This window comes from Panthera tigris, chromosome A3, assembly GCF_018350195.1.
Source record: "Panthera tigris isolate Pti1 chromosome A3, P.tigris_Pti1_mat1.1, whole genome shotgun sequence".
Lineage (NCBI taxonomy): Eukaryota > Metazoa > Chordata > Mammalia > Carnivora > Felidae > Panthera > Panthera tigris.
This window is the reverse complement of record NC_056662.1, coordinates 18,559,952-18,575,292: the sequence shown is the minus strand read 5'-3', so window position 1 is coordinate 18,575,292 and position 15,341 is coordinate 18,559,952. Positions and strand designations below refer to the sequence as shown.

The 15,341-nt window shown below is 40.7% G+C and overlaps 1 protein-coding gene across 6 annotated transcripts in view; it reads right to left on the bottom strand.

Moving 5' to 3' along the window:
* The window catches only part of CHD6 (chromodomain helicase DNA binding protein 6), a 205,100-nt gene that overhangs the window by 140,631 nt on the left and 49,128 nt on the right, over positions 1-15,341 (bottom strand). For all 6 annotated transcript variants that reach the window (XM_042980386.1, XM_042980390.1, XM_042980391.1 and 3 more), the window contains exon 2: positions 8,635-8,690. In XM_042980386.1, coding sequence (XP_042836320.1) covers positions 8,635-8,667 — 33 coding nt within the window. In that variant the 5' untranslated portion in view covers positions 8,668-8,690. The remainder of the gene's footprint in view (positions 1-8,634; positions 8,691-15,341) is intronic.

The following is a 15,341-nucleotide window of genomic DNA, read 5'->3' as shown; positions in this document are numbered from 1 at the left end:
AGGATTTAAGAACCAATGGAGATATTATGGCGTAGGTCAATGGTTCCCAAACAGATTTAAGGACAAACCTGAGTTATTTCCCCAAGAATCACTGAAGTACTTGAAAGTCAAAATAGACTTTAATTAAGAAAATCATCCATGGTACAACACAGATAGACCTTGAAAACATTATGCTAAGTGAAAGAAGCCAGGTACAAAAGACTACATATTGTACAATTCCATTTATATGAAATGCCCAGAATAGGCATATCCACAGAGACAAGAAGTAAATTAGTGGTTGCTAGGGCCTGGGGGAAGAGGAAATGAGGAGTGTCTGCTAACATGCATATGGTTTCTTCTGGGGGTGATAAAAATGTTCTGGCATCAAATAGTGGTGATCTTTCCACAATCTTGGGACTACACTAAAAACCAGTGAGTTGCACAATTTAAAAGTATAGTAGAATTTACAGTATGTGAATTACATCTCAATTTTTAAAAGTCCAATATAAGAATATAACGAAAATGGTCCGCTCATATGTTGCTGACAGCTGCATCAAGTATTAAAAAGCCTTTTTTGCAGGGGCATGTGTTAACAATATTAAAATTTTAATTATGGATATGCTTTTAAACTGAGCAATTTCTCTTTTACAACATAAATTAAGGAAATATTTAGGTACTCCAAAGACAGAATATCTGATGCAGAATTTTTAATAAAGGAAAAAACTATAAATAACCTATTGGTCAATCTTTAGTAAAATGTTTAAATTAACAGCATATCCATTATATGGAACAGTATTATACAGCCATTGTGACATTATTGTATTATATATTATTAATTACAAAGTTTTAGTTGACATAAAAAAAAGTCCACAACATGTTGGAAAGTGGGCAAAAAAAAAAAATCTATGATCTAATCCCATTTTTATTGTTTAAAAAAAAATTTTTTTTAAGAGAGAGAGAGAGAGCACACAAGCAGGAAGGGGCAGAGAGAGAGGGGGACAGAGAATTTGAAGCAGACTCTTTGCTGACAGCACAAAGCCTATGTGGGGCTCAAACCCATGAACCGTGAGATCATGACCTGAGCCAAAGTCGGACTCTCAACCGAATGAGCCATCCAGGCGCCCTCTCTGGTTTATTTTTTAAAAACGCTATTTATCAACACCAGTTTTTAAAAATAAATTTAGGACACGTATCAGATATTAACCATCATTATGTCTGGGTGACAAGACTATAGGTAACATTCCCTTCTTTTTTTCTTTCCTGAGAGTTTTTGTTTCTGTCTCCCATAACTAGAATGTAAGCATCATGAGGCAGTGACTGTGGATTCCCCACTATCTTTGTGGCTTACAGTAAATCTCAATCATATGATTACTGGATGAAATGAGTGTTTTCAATTTGAAAAACAAAGGAGAAGTCTACAAAATTGTGCATGTAAACAAAATGAAAACAACAAATTCCTGTGTATAGAAGAACGAATGGAAGAAAAATCAACAAAAAGTGAATAGTATTCATTTAAGGCTGTGGAAATTTGGTTGCTTAATTTTTCTAAACAGTAACAAGGATATTACTTTCACAATACTTGTAATAAAAATATCTTTTAAAAATTGTTATGTTTATTTTTGAGAGAGAGAAAGAGAGAGAGAGAGCAAGCATGAGCGGGGAAGGAGCAGAGACACAGGGAGACACAGAATCTGAAGCAGGCTCCAGGCTCTGAGCCCGACACGGGGCTTGAACTCAGGAACCAAGAGATCATGACCTGATCCGAAGTGGGACACTCAACTGACTGAGCCACCCAGGCGCCCCAAAATATTTTCACAGGTATATAATAGAAAAATTTTAAATACTTTAATAATGAACAGGAAAAGCTGTTTTGCCAGAAAATTTACACTCCTCCAAATTACCACGATTCAGGAATCAAAGGCAGAATATGGGAGGCGCTGGCACTGTGACCACATTTGACTGAGTGCTGGACAAAGACAGTGCTCTTTGCACTCAAGCCCGAAGGCCCCCTGCACGCCCTCCATATGCACCTTGAACCTGATGGTGAGTACGGCCCAGCCAGCTGCTGCTGTTGCCTGCCTCAAGCTCTTCCATCTTCTCCAGTAGGAAGGGGACAATGTTCTATGTTCAGACTTAATTAATATCAAGAAATTAGCTAAACATAAAAATGAGTAGAAAAGCTTATCTAAACTTGAGACCTTGTGACTTTTAAAGTCCAAACAATAAAAATGAAAATACAAAGAACTGCTACTATTATGAATGAGTTGGTGTGCAGACATTTCAGGTGGCAATTGTTATTTTCCAATTAAAATGAGGAGTGCAAAAAAAAAAAAAAAAAAAAAGAGGAGTGCCTTACTCTTTCACCTTCACTGTCTTCTGAAAGAATATTCCCTATGGTTACCTGACTGTGGGATACACTACCGGCGAAAACCCCACATATCCTCGCCTTTATTACACTGCCATTGTGCTGGGCTCAGTCATCTGGCAAACAGAGCTTTGCTGGGTGAGCAAGACCCAGGAACAAAGTCCAACTGTGTGTGTGTGTCCTGTTTCCTCCTCCATTTAGAATATTCCATCTCTCTTCACCCAGGAGTCCTGTGCTCTGGGTGATAAAGCAGGCATTCTGACCCTGACGTGGCTCCACATGTAGTCACAGCTGGTCAGCACCAGGAGGAGGAAAGATCAGTTTCAGGCATCTGATGATAATGCAGGGAGTGGTGTCCAGGAGGCTCTCAGGTATACTTTCCAAGAGTCATTTTTATAAGAATGAATGAGACTACCCAGGAAGAATGAATGGACAAAGAAAAAGAACAGGACCAAAACCTGACAAACACTGATGTTTAAGGGCCCCCAGAGGAGGAACCTAGAGAGAGGGTGAGAGGGGGCAATCAGGTCAGTGATGTGGTGGGGAAAAGAAAGTGTGAGTGTCACAGAAGCCAGAAGATGAGAGCACTTGAAGACACAATGATTATAGGCATTGCATGCTGTGGAGAAGCTGGTAAGTTAAGGACTGAAGAGTGGTGGACAGGTTTGCCAACTGTCTCTCACCAAAATCCCAGAATCTGTCATTTCTAGTCCCCAACTCTATTATCATATTTTCGCATTTAAAACTGGGGGGAGGGGGGTTTTTCTCTTATGATGTGCCAAGAGTATTAGAAATCTGAATTCTCCAGATCTGCAAAGTCAATCTAAACCTTGTTAATTCCAGGCAGTAACAAAAACTGGGGGCAGGTAGATTATTAAATTTAGATGCTGACAGGGAATAAGCAGAGGAAACAATACTTAATAAGTGCCTTGGCCTATCCTCCAGTTAATGCTCTCCATGTAACCATTTGCATCCACAGGTTCAGCAACAGATACATTTAAATCCCTTTTCTCTACAGGATGCTTTTAAATCTTCCTTTTTAAAATACAAATCAAAACCACACTCAGATATCACCTCATGCCAGTCAGAGTGGCCAAAATGAACAAATCAGGAGACTATAGATGCTGGAGATGATGTGGAGAAACGGGAACCCTCTTGCACTGTTGGTGGGAATGCAAACTGGTGCAGCCGCTCTGGAAAACAGTGTGGAGGTCCCTCAAAAAATTAAAAATAGATCTATCCTATGACCCAGCAATAGCACTGCGAGGAATTTACCCAAGGATACAGGAGTACTGATGCATAGGGGCACTCGTACCCCAATGTTTATAGCAGCACTCTCTCAACAATAGCCAAATTATGGAAAGAGCCTTAATGTCCATCAACTGATGAATGGATAAAGAAATTGTGGTTTATATACACAATGGAGTACCACGTGGCAATGAGAATGAATGAAATATGGCCCTTTGTAGCAATGTGGATGGAACTGGAGAATGTTATGCTAAGTGAAATAAGCCATACAGAGAAAGACAGATACCATATGTGTTCCCTCTTATGTGGATCCTGAGAAACTTAACAGGAACCCATGGGGGAGGGGAAGGAAAAGAAAAAAAAAGAGGTTAGAGTGGGAGAGAGCCAAAGCATAAGAGACCCTTAAAAACTGAGAACAAACTGAGGGCTGATGGGGGGTGGGAGGGAGGGGAGGGTAGGTGATGGGTATTGAGGAGGGCACCTGTTGGGATGAGCACTGGGTGTTGTATGGAAACCAATTTGACAATAAATTTCTTGTATTAAAAAAAAAAATCTTCCCTTTAAAAAAAAAAAGACTTTATTTTTAAGTGATCTCTACAGCAATGGAGGGCTCAAACTCACAACCCCTAAGATCAAGAGTTGCATGCCAGAAGCCCCTAAACCTTCCCTTCTTTAGGCTACATAATCGTAGTTTCATCCATCATACTCATACTTCATATGAAATGAGTCAATGTTCATTTATTTATTTATTTATTTATTTATTTATTTATTTATTTATTTTTGAGAGAGTGACAGAGACAGAGCATGAGCAGGGGAGGGGCAGAGAGAGAAAGACACAGAATCCGAAGCAGGCTCCAAGCTCTGAGCTGTCAACACAGAGCCTGACGCGGGACTCGGACCCATGAATCGTGAGATCATGACCTGAGCTGAAGTCGGATGCTTAACCGACTGAGCCACCCAGGCGCCCCAAAATAAGTCAATGTTCTTTTACCGTCCTGGTCACTATACTCTGGCTTCTCAAGTATGTTTCAGAACACAGAACAAATTATGACAACAACAAACGTCTGTCAAGGTATGTCAAAACAGAGAAAAGGATTCAAGGCTCAGATTGCTTTCTTTGGAAGAGGGAGAATTTGGATACAGTCCATTTTAAGTCCTTTTGAAACATGACTCCAGGGTGAGGCTGTTTAAAATCCTGGTTCTACTAAGCAATTTACTAACACTCCCTCTTTAGGCATGTTCAAACCAAATGGAAGGTCTGACTAGCATTAGCCCTTAAGACCCTCTGCAGGGTGACACTGAAAAGTCTAAGAAATGAATTATTCATCCATATGATCAACTGTGCTATTTATCTTTCACTACTCTGAACTGTGGGTCATTATCTGCTGATCTCTTATTAGTGTTACACGCACCATCCTCGGGATTCAAATCTTCACCTCCCCCTACTAAAGAACAGGTAGGACCAACACTTTTGGGAATTTGGTGGCCAGCTAAATCCACCATGCTTTTTATCTTAGTTTATCGTAGGTCACCACCCAAAATAGTACTCCGCACTAAGGTCATGGGGTGTGGACAGAAGGTTCTCCCATAATTACTGCAAGTCTGAGTTAACTTCCTGGTCACAGCTCCAAGTTTTACTCCTATTCACAGTATTACCTATTCCTATTGTGTTCATGCTTATAAACCTTCCTCTACATTGGATTTGTGTCCCCCCAAACCCTCTTACCTGCATCTTATATCAAATAATTATTTATCATACTCTGTACTTCTCTCAGTACCACACAAGGAAGCTGGGATGAATACAAATGAGTATTTCCTTACCACAGGTTTGTCACTGCTCACATCAGCAATGGATCTATTCCCTTACAAAGAAGTACTTTTAGGAGTGCCTGAGTGGCTCAGTTTTGATTAAACATCCAACTCTTGCTTTTGGTTCAGGTCATGATCTCACGATTTGTGGGTTCAAGCCCCACACCGTGCTCTGTGCTGACAGTGCGGAGCCTGCTTGCAATTCTCTCCCTCTCTCTCTGTCCCTCCCCAACTCATTCACTTTCTCTGTCTCTCTCAAAATAAATAAATAAACTTAAAACACACACACACACACACACACACACACACACACACACACACACACAGAAGTACTTCTAGCTGCACTATGCGTCAGTACTGCTACAAGTTTTCAATGATTAGAACTCACATTTTATTCCTCTTGCAAGATGTTTTTCTGCATAATACTGCTTAGTCTTTTTAGGGATTAAAATATATATATAGATTTTTTAGGAAAAAAAGTTTATTTTTTGATATAGATAAAAGACTATAGCCCCGATGACTCATTCTTAAATGTTTTATTATAAAAGTCTATTTTTCTTGCAACACTTCTTTAGGCAGTACAGTCAATCTCTAAACCCTTTGTTCTTGGCACACTACTCTTGCTATGTCCTTTCTGGTTAAACAGTAGTATGATTATTTATTACCAAGTTTTGATTAACTTACAAAATCTTTCATCTCGGTTTAATTTACCTTGATAAAATTTTGGACAAGGAAGTGAGTAATTTTCAAGAACAGAATGTATTTACATGTCATTTTCCTCCAGAGAAGAGAAAAAAAGAATTTATAGGAATGAGGGTTTTTAAAGAGTGGACATTTTATTTGCTGTTACTTCTTTTTTTTTTTTTTTTAAGTTTATTTATTTTGAGAGAGAGAGTGCACACGTGCATGCATGAGCAGGGGAAGGGCGGGGAGAGACAGAGAATCTAAGCAGGCTCCACACTCTCAGCACGGAACATGCAGGGCTTGAACTCACAAACCAAAAGATCATGATCCGAGCTGCAATCAAGAGTCAGATGCTTAACTGACTGAGCCAGCCAGGTGCCCTGCTGTTACTTCTAACACTTTAAAAACATGGTTAAGGGAAAGGACAAACTTTGGTGGTTAATTTTCTCATTCTACTGGATGATTTCCTTGCCACTGACACACTGAATGGCAAACACTTGATGAGTTATCCCATTTAATTCAATACCTTGTGAGGCACATATGATTGCTCCCACTCAAATGATAGAAAAAAGGTGTGAACTTGTCCAAAGTTACACAGCAAAGTGGTAGCTAGTTTCAATTCTATCTACCAGAATCAAAGCCCAAGTTCATTCTAGAACATGGGCCTCCTCTCTGTCTCTATGCACATGCTCAATGCTGGTACCTATGGATTGCTTTGGCACAAAGGGAATTTTCTATTTTCGTGCTCTGCAACCAGTTTAGTCACAGTTTAGTCACCAGCATGGCCTATCACCTGCACCTGAGAGAAGCAGGATCGATTCCTCCTGGAAGTGGCTCCACTTAATTCACTTGCTCCCCTATCACAGCTAATACCAACTTTTAAGTATGAATTCCACCCCGTTGATCAACACTACTAAGTGAAAACTCATCTAACCTAAGCTGCGCAATAGCTGGCTGACATATTAAGGTCTTAATATGAACCAGTAAAATCTCAAGAGAAAGAAACCTGAATTCATGTTGGTATAATTTCGGTAGAGTATTTTTACTGAAGGGCACCTGGGTGGCTCAGTTGGATAAGCATCCGACTTCAGCTCAGGTCATGATCTCACGGTTCGTGGGTTCAAGCCTCGTGTCGGGTTCTGTGCTGACAGCTCAGAACCTGGAGCCTGCTTCAGATTCTGTGTCTACCTCTCTCTCTGCCCCTCCCCCACTCATGCTCTGTCTCTCAAAAAAAAAAAAAAAAAAAAAAAACACCACAAAGTGTTTTTACTGAAATAAAAGCTTACCTTAAAGGATGTTTAAAACATTAAATATGCAGAATGTTTTAAGAAATATAAACCTGCCCGTGTATCATAAATGATAATAGTTTTGAAGGCTTGGGGTTCTCTTCACTAATGTGTTCTTTTTAACAGAGGTTTTAATATTCTACTAGATGGATGTGCTATGATTTAAATAGTCCCCTTTCTGATGGACATGCAGGTTCCTTTCCATTCTTGCTTCTATAAACAAAGCAGCAGCAAAAACCTTTGTTCACCCATCTGACACATGTCTGAGTCTACCAGTAGGATAAATTCCTCAGATGGCGCTGCATTCTCTATAGTGTTTGTCTACCAGCTGATGGCGCTACAGAGCCAGGATACAAAGAAATCAGTGTGTGGATAGCGTTTAGTCACCACTTTTCCTGTTAAGAATTGGCAGCAAATGAGTCAATTATTTCCTAAAACAATTTGTTTTGGTTTGGTTTCACAAGGACCTATCCACTGGGAGAGTGTAACAGAGAATAATCCTTGTAACTATATCCCTAGGTCACCCTGTATCTAACTAGTCGGTGCTCCCTAGCAGCAGAGAGCAAAGTGGCTGATCCCACCCAACCTCTTCACACGGTCTCTGTGAAGGGCAGGGGTTCAGATACTCCCAGTTACCAGGCTATCTTCCAATTCTGTAAAAGCAAAATAGCCCATCAGAGGTAGCATGTTTCCAAGAGACGGAGGGAGGTCCCCCCTCTCACCTCCCTGAACCACACTGGTTGGAGTCTCTGGGTTCCTTTGAATATGGAACCACCTGGAACACAGAAGCACCAACTAAGGAAAAGATCTTGGCAGGGTGGGTCACACAGGGTCATAAACGTTTTTATCAATTCTCCTCCCCTTCAAGAAACCAAATGCCCAATAGCTGATGTTTACTTCCTTCCAATTAGTTTATTACTTTGTCTAGGAGGAAATTTCTACACATCATTATGAGTACAAATTTTATAGATTTTAGATTAACCAAACAAATAAAATGATGAATACATAAAAACTATAAAGAATTGATCACAGGGGTGCCCGGGTGGCTCAGTCAGTTAAGCATCTGACTCTTGATTTCAGCTAAGGTCATGATCTCACAGTTCATGAGTCCAAGCCCCACGTCCAGCTCCATGCTGAGTGTGGGGCCTGCTTGGGATTCTCTCTCTCTCCCTCTCTAGCTAACCCTCTCCCCTATTTGTGCTCTCTCTCTCTCTCTCAAATAAAAAAAATTTTTTTAATTAAAAAAAATATGTGATCACTTACCTGCTTCTCTTTCTTTTGTATTTTCATTATCATCTATTGAAGGAAGTTACTTATTTCTGTAAAACATAAAAAAGCCAAAGATTATGGTAAAATCCAAAATAAAACATTTAAGGTGATCTCAGGATTAACTGTGACACATGAGGAAAATACAGAAGAGAGTTTCCTTCTACAGAATATTTACAATCTTGTAACAACAGTCAACAGCCAGCCCCCAGAGTATGGTCCTAAGCCTACCTGATTTATTGCTTCAGATGGGTGGAGTCAAAAAGACACTATCTTTGTAGACAAAATAAGTTATAAAAGATGCTAGCATATGAAATTACAAAAGAAGCTAAAAGAGGGACATAAAATAATGCTATGAGGCATAATGGCAGAGGATTGGAGGAGAGGGGGTAAAAATAAACTATCCTCATTTCTTCTGGAAGGAAATCAATAAATCATATCTACTACTGATAAATCAAAAAATTAAAATATACACAGTAAAAGAGAGAGCTAAAAGAGTTAAAAGTAGTTCTCCTGAAGGACTGAGAGGGAAGCTGGTGTGAGACAGGATAGGTCACCCTCGCATTTCATCACATGCCCCCCATACAATTTGACATTTTAAACCGTGTGCATACATTACTTGACAAAATAAGTTTCATTCCAACATTTAGTATGATTTTAAATGACTGATTCTACTGTACCCAGATTTAAGCCCCCATCTCCACCGAGTGTGCCCATGATGCCCATGATGACACTGAACTTTTTCTCATAAGTGACTTTTGAGCACCACAGCAATAAGAGCCCAGCAATTTGGCTCTGGAGGTCGAGAAGTGCATTGGGGCATTGTGGGAACCAGAAAGAACCTGAAGAAACCCGAAATTTGGGGCTGCCTGAATCACTAAATAGTAGCCTGGCCCAAGTCTAAAGCGCTCGCCTTCCTCATATACAAACAAGGGAGGGATCCTAGAATCTCAGCTTCCAGTTCTAGCCCGGATGTAGACACCGCCTCATGTTTACTTTGTACTTTGATTTCCTGGACATCTCACAGAGCTAGAGAACACTGCTCCCTCAGGAAACAATTCCAGAGGCACATAATTATCCTTATGTTCATAATTATTTCTTATATCCAGATGAATGTGATGTGTGTGTCTGTCCACTTAGGTTTTTTTCCTCCAAGAGTCAGAGGGGTTTTCTGTAAGAAGAACTATAAAAAGCTCATGAGCATAGCATCTAAGTTGCTAACAAGCTGCAAAGTGGGCAGAATCAGGGGAAAAAGAAGGAGGGCAGAAAGAATTGGCCAAATCAAGAAAAGGGAAGGTCAAGTTAGTAAACGATGATGGAACAAGTATTCACTTCAAGAAAACCGTAAACTCCACAACCCATATCAAAAATAACACAAACATTCTTCACAGAGCTAGAACAAACAATCCTAAAATTTGTGTGGAACCAGAAAAGACCCCAAATAGTCAACACAATCTTGAAAAAGAAAACCAAAGCTGGAGGTATCACAATCCCAGACTGGAAGCTGTATTACAAAGCTGGAATCATCAAGACAGTATGGTACTGGCACAAGAACAGACCCTCAGATCAATGGAACAGAATAGAGAACCCAGAAATGGACCCACAAACGTATGGCCAACTAATCTTTGACAAAGCAGGAAAGAATATCCAATGGAATAAAGACAGTCTCTTCAGCAAGTGGTGCTGGGAAAACTGGACAGTGACATGCAGAAGAATGAACCTGGACCACTTTCTTACACCATACACACAAAAGAAGTCAAAATGGATGAAAGACCTCAATGTAAGACAGGAAGCCATCAAAACCCTAGAGGAGAAGCAGGCAAAAACCTCTTTCATCTCGGCCACAGCAACTTCTTACTCAACACGTCTCCAGAGGCAAGGGAAACAAAAGCAAAAATGAACTACTGGGACCTCATCAAGATAAAAAGCCTCTGCATAGCAAAGGAAACAATCAGCAAAACTAAAAGGTGACCGACAGAATGGGAGAAGATATTTGCAAATGACATATCAGATAAAGGGTTAGTATCCAAAATCTACAAAGAACTTATCAAACTCAACACCCAAAAAAACAAATAATCCAGTGAAGAAATGGGCAAAAGACATGAAGAGACACTTCTCCAAAGAAGACATCCAGATGGCCAACCGACACATGAAAAAATGCTCAACGTCACTCATCATCAGGGAAATACAAATCAAAACCACAATGAGATACCACCTCACACTGTCAGAATGGCTAACATTAACAACTCAGACAACAACAGATGCTGATGACGATGCGGAGAAAGAGATCTCTTTTGCACTGCTGGTGGGAATGCAAACTGGTGCAACCACTCTGGAAAACAGTATGGAGGTTCCTCAAAGAATTAAAAATAGAACTACCTACAACCCAGCAATTGCACTACTAGGTACTACAGGTGTGCTGTTTTGAAGGGGCACATGCACCCCAATGTTTATAGCAGCCCTACTGACAATAGTCAAAGTATGGAAAGAGCCCAAATGTCCTTTGATGGACACATGGATAAAGAAGGTGTGGTATACATATACAATGGAGTATTACTCGGCAATCATAAAGAATGAAATCTTGCCATTTGTAATTACGTGGCTGGAACTAGAGGGTATTATGCTAAGCGAAATTAGTCAGAGAAAGACAAATATCATAGGACTTCACTCATATGAGGAATTTAAGATACAAAACAGATGAACATAAGGGAAGGGAGGCAAAAATAATATAATAACAGGGAGGGGGACAAAATATAAGAGACTCTTAAATACAGAGAACAGAGGGTTGCAGAGGGGTTGGGGGGGATGGGCTAAATGGGTAAGGGGAATTAAGGAATCTACTCCTGAAATCATTGTTGCACTATATGCTAACTAACTTGGGTGTGAATTAAAAGATAAGTAAAATAAAATAATAAAAGAAAAGAAAGGAAAAGAACATCATAAACTCCAGCGAAATAGTGAGCGCTCTGAATCGGGACAGTTAAAATAATTTTACCCCTAATCTTAAACAGAATAAAGCCAATTCTAAGTAAATTATGTTAGTACAAGTTTATCTCCTTTATCTGTCAACTTCAAACTATCAGGCCCTAGAAAACCAAACTTCTGAGCCATTACAAGTGGCTACACGTTCTGAAATGAAGAGAGAAGTTGGAAAAACAAATTCCAGCTAGTAAAAAAAAAAGGATAGTATCAATAACCGGACACATACTCAAAATTCTACCCAACAAAATGAAGATCATTTAAAAAACACAGAAAACCCCACCAATGATGATAAAATTTATTTTTTAATATCTAAAAAATAAGTATAATGCAGTAGAGCCATCACAAAAAACACAATTTCCGATTAAGTACCATAAACTGGCATGCTTACAGAAGCAAGGCCACAGCACTGCCAGGAACATGGTGGAAAACAGGTCCAACTTATCATTGCTAATGGTACTTGCCTAATTGCTTCAAGCTTTCTGAAGAGCACTCAGGCAATGTGCCACTAAATCTATAAACTGTTGAGTCCTTTTATCTGCCGATTCCACTTTAAGGAATACATCCCAAGAAATAAGCCTGTAGGAAATAAACCTGGGCCATAGAGGAAGCTCAAGGAGGAGGTAGGAAGTGTGAACACATCTATCACAGCGGAGCCTGGGCACTGGAGAGGGCCATAAAGATCACAGGCCCACCACCCCATGGGCCTGCATCATCATAGGACCTGAGAACATCAGAGAAGGCAGATGAGCACAAGCAGGAAAGTCTAGGGAAGTATGGCTTGAATTTGATTACCCAGCAAAGTGAAATCTTGTAGGAAAAGAGGTGGTAAAACCAAATCTCCCCTCTGCCAATTTGTTCACACGCAAGATATTACTAGGGGCACCTTTAGTGATATTCATGCTGCATAGATAACCCCACCCCATCCTATGAAAGACAGAAAGGATGTGTGTGTGAGATCCAAGCTAGTGGGAATGATGTTACTATAAGAATAACTGCTCTAGTTCACTAAAAGCACGCTTTGACAAACTTCATGAAATTATTTCTAGCACCCTAATGGATTGCCGCACACCAGGCTGCTGCCACCCCACAAAATGGCAGACATCGTCAACCACGCAGGGGTCCAATAAGCATTTATTGACTTTAAAAAAAATTTTTTTTAACGTTTATTTATTTTTGAGACAGAGAGAGACAGAGCATGAACGGGGGAGGGTCACAGAGAGAGGGAGACACAGAATCTGAAACAGGCTCTAGGCTCTGAGCTGTCAGCTCAGAGCCCGACGCGGGGCTCGGACCCACGGACCGTGAGATCATGACCTGAGCCGAAGTCGGATGCTTAACCGACCAAGCCACCCAGGCGCCCCACATTTATTGACTTTTATTTCTCCAAATAGTATCTATTAATTTACAAAGCACTCCCTCAAGTTACCTCTACTTTTTTACTTTTATGGCACACGTTTAAAAAATACGAAACTAAGCAGTATTTTTCTAAGGCGAAATTTTATGTTGCAGGAATGGATAACCAGATAGACCCTAACACATGTACTTCTCCACAATACTAGACATGGTTTTACTGCTTCCGTTGCTATGTTGCCATCACTCAAAAGTTGTGACTAGATCCTCTGGGCTCAAATAAAGAACCAAGTAACTTCTAACTTCAGGGTACCACCACTTAATTAGAAAGATAATACAGACATACTGTGAACCACCTAACTGTGTGGGCAAACCAGGAAATTTGTCAACGGGGCAAAAATAATGTGTATAACTTCTGAATTGTATGAAAACTGGCAGGCCTCCTGCCCTCCTAACTGTGTTTCAGTGCTTATGTATGAAGGTAGGATTTAATTACCTTCACAAGATAAGCTGCTAATAATGTAAAAAGCAAACAATATAAAAATTCCCATTTCCCTCTTACACTTACCCACCTAACAACGTTTCTATGAAGAAAAACACGGTGCCAGGTTTCAATAGTAACATTTTGAAATTTATTTTTCTTATTTCTCTCTCTCTCTCCAGTTCAGAAATCCTGCAACAGTGCCTGTGCCATTTCCAAGTTCCTCAGTGCTGAGTTACAGACACTCAAAAAAAAAAAATAAAACATCAGGTACATGCTATTCCACTATTCATTCAGAAATTATTTACATTTACTGTATATACCTTGAGAATTCTGCCATCCTAACAATCCGTGCTCAGACCAAGGGGTCTATTTCATTTCAAGAGCATGCGTTTTCACAAACACAGACAAGTGCACATATAGCAGACTGCTACCACAGTCCTTTATATTCACCAGGACGGCAGAAGGCACACCTGATGGCAGGAAGGACAAGGACCTTTGCTGTTCACAGGCTCCCAGCCCCCAAACTATTATCAGGCCCTTTGGGGCAAAAGTACATGGGAAGCAACTTTAAAAATCAGATAAGCCTCGGAGCACCTGGGTGGCTCAGTTGGTTAAGCATCCAACTCTTGGTTTCGGCTCAGATCATGATCCTAAGGTTTCGTGCGTTCGAGCCTCGTGTCACACTCTGCGCCAACAGCACGGAGCCTGCTCGGGATTCTCTGTCTCCCTCGCTGTCTGCCCCTCCCCCACTTGCACTGTTTCTGTCTCTCTCCAAATAAATAAATAAACTTTAAAAAAATCAGATAAACCTCGAAGTTTCCACAATGAATATGTATTTTTACCATCTAATTATGCCCACCCTCAACCTCGAGAATGGTTCCTAAGAACCACTTTGACAACCACAGGCACAAATAAGGCAATCCCACACTATTACAGCGTGGGGATTTTAGAAAGGACAGGAGAGGAACGGAACATGGGGAATACTCGCTCGAGGAGAGTTAATGAAAAAGGCAGAGAGAGAGGTCTTGGGGAATGCCACCTTCCTCACACGCCTGTCGTAACACCTCTTCCCAAGATTCCTTACATTCTGGACCACGGAGGGTCGGGTCCCATGGGCAAGACAGCCCTCCGTTTCTCACTTCCCCACTCTCGCACCCTCCATAAACTGCACAAATTTATCTATGTCTGTCGCTAGGCTTGGAGCAACCTACAGGAGGACAACAGCAGAGTGTGAAGGGCCAAAAAGCAGTGAAAATGCAGGCTCTAATAACAATTAGCCAGGTAAAACCTCTTCCAGTTTGGTTTCATCACCTGTAAAATGGTGACAGTACTTACCTCAGAGGATTTCAGGAGAATTCAAAGGGATGAGAATCTCTAGTGTCTGTCACACGGTGAACATGAGCCATGTGGCAGCCACTGATGTTGCTTGTCCTTATGCGCTTCCCTCCAGCATCAGAGGAAGACGGCTCTCTCGACAACTAACTCTTCCATCAATGCTTGGGATCCATCCTCTCCCACTTCTCAGCCACCTCAGACCCTGGGTTACTTTGCAGTTAGTCTTTCTTCATTTCGTTCAGGTGTCTCCTCAAATGTCACCTGGTCATTGATGCCCTCCCTAACCACCCCATAGAAAACATACCCCTACCCCTGTCCCCACTCTCTATCCTCCTAGTTTTCTTTCTGGCACTTGTTACTACTTGACATTATAGTATGTCTGCTTGATTACAAACATACTACCTGTGAGACATGTGCACGTATGCACACAAGTGTGAGCTCTGTTTCGTTCATGCTGTACCCTGAGTCTGGAACAGCACCAGGCTCACAACAGGTGCTCTTCATGAACATTTTCTGAACGGAAGAATCCTTTCCGCTCCTATCACTAAACCTC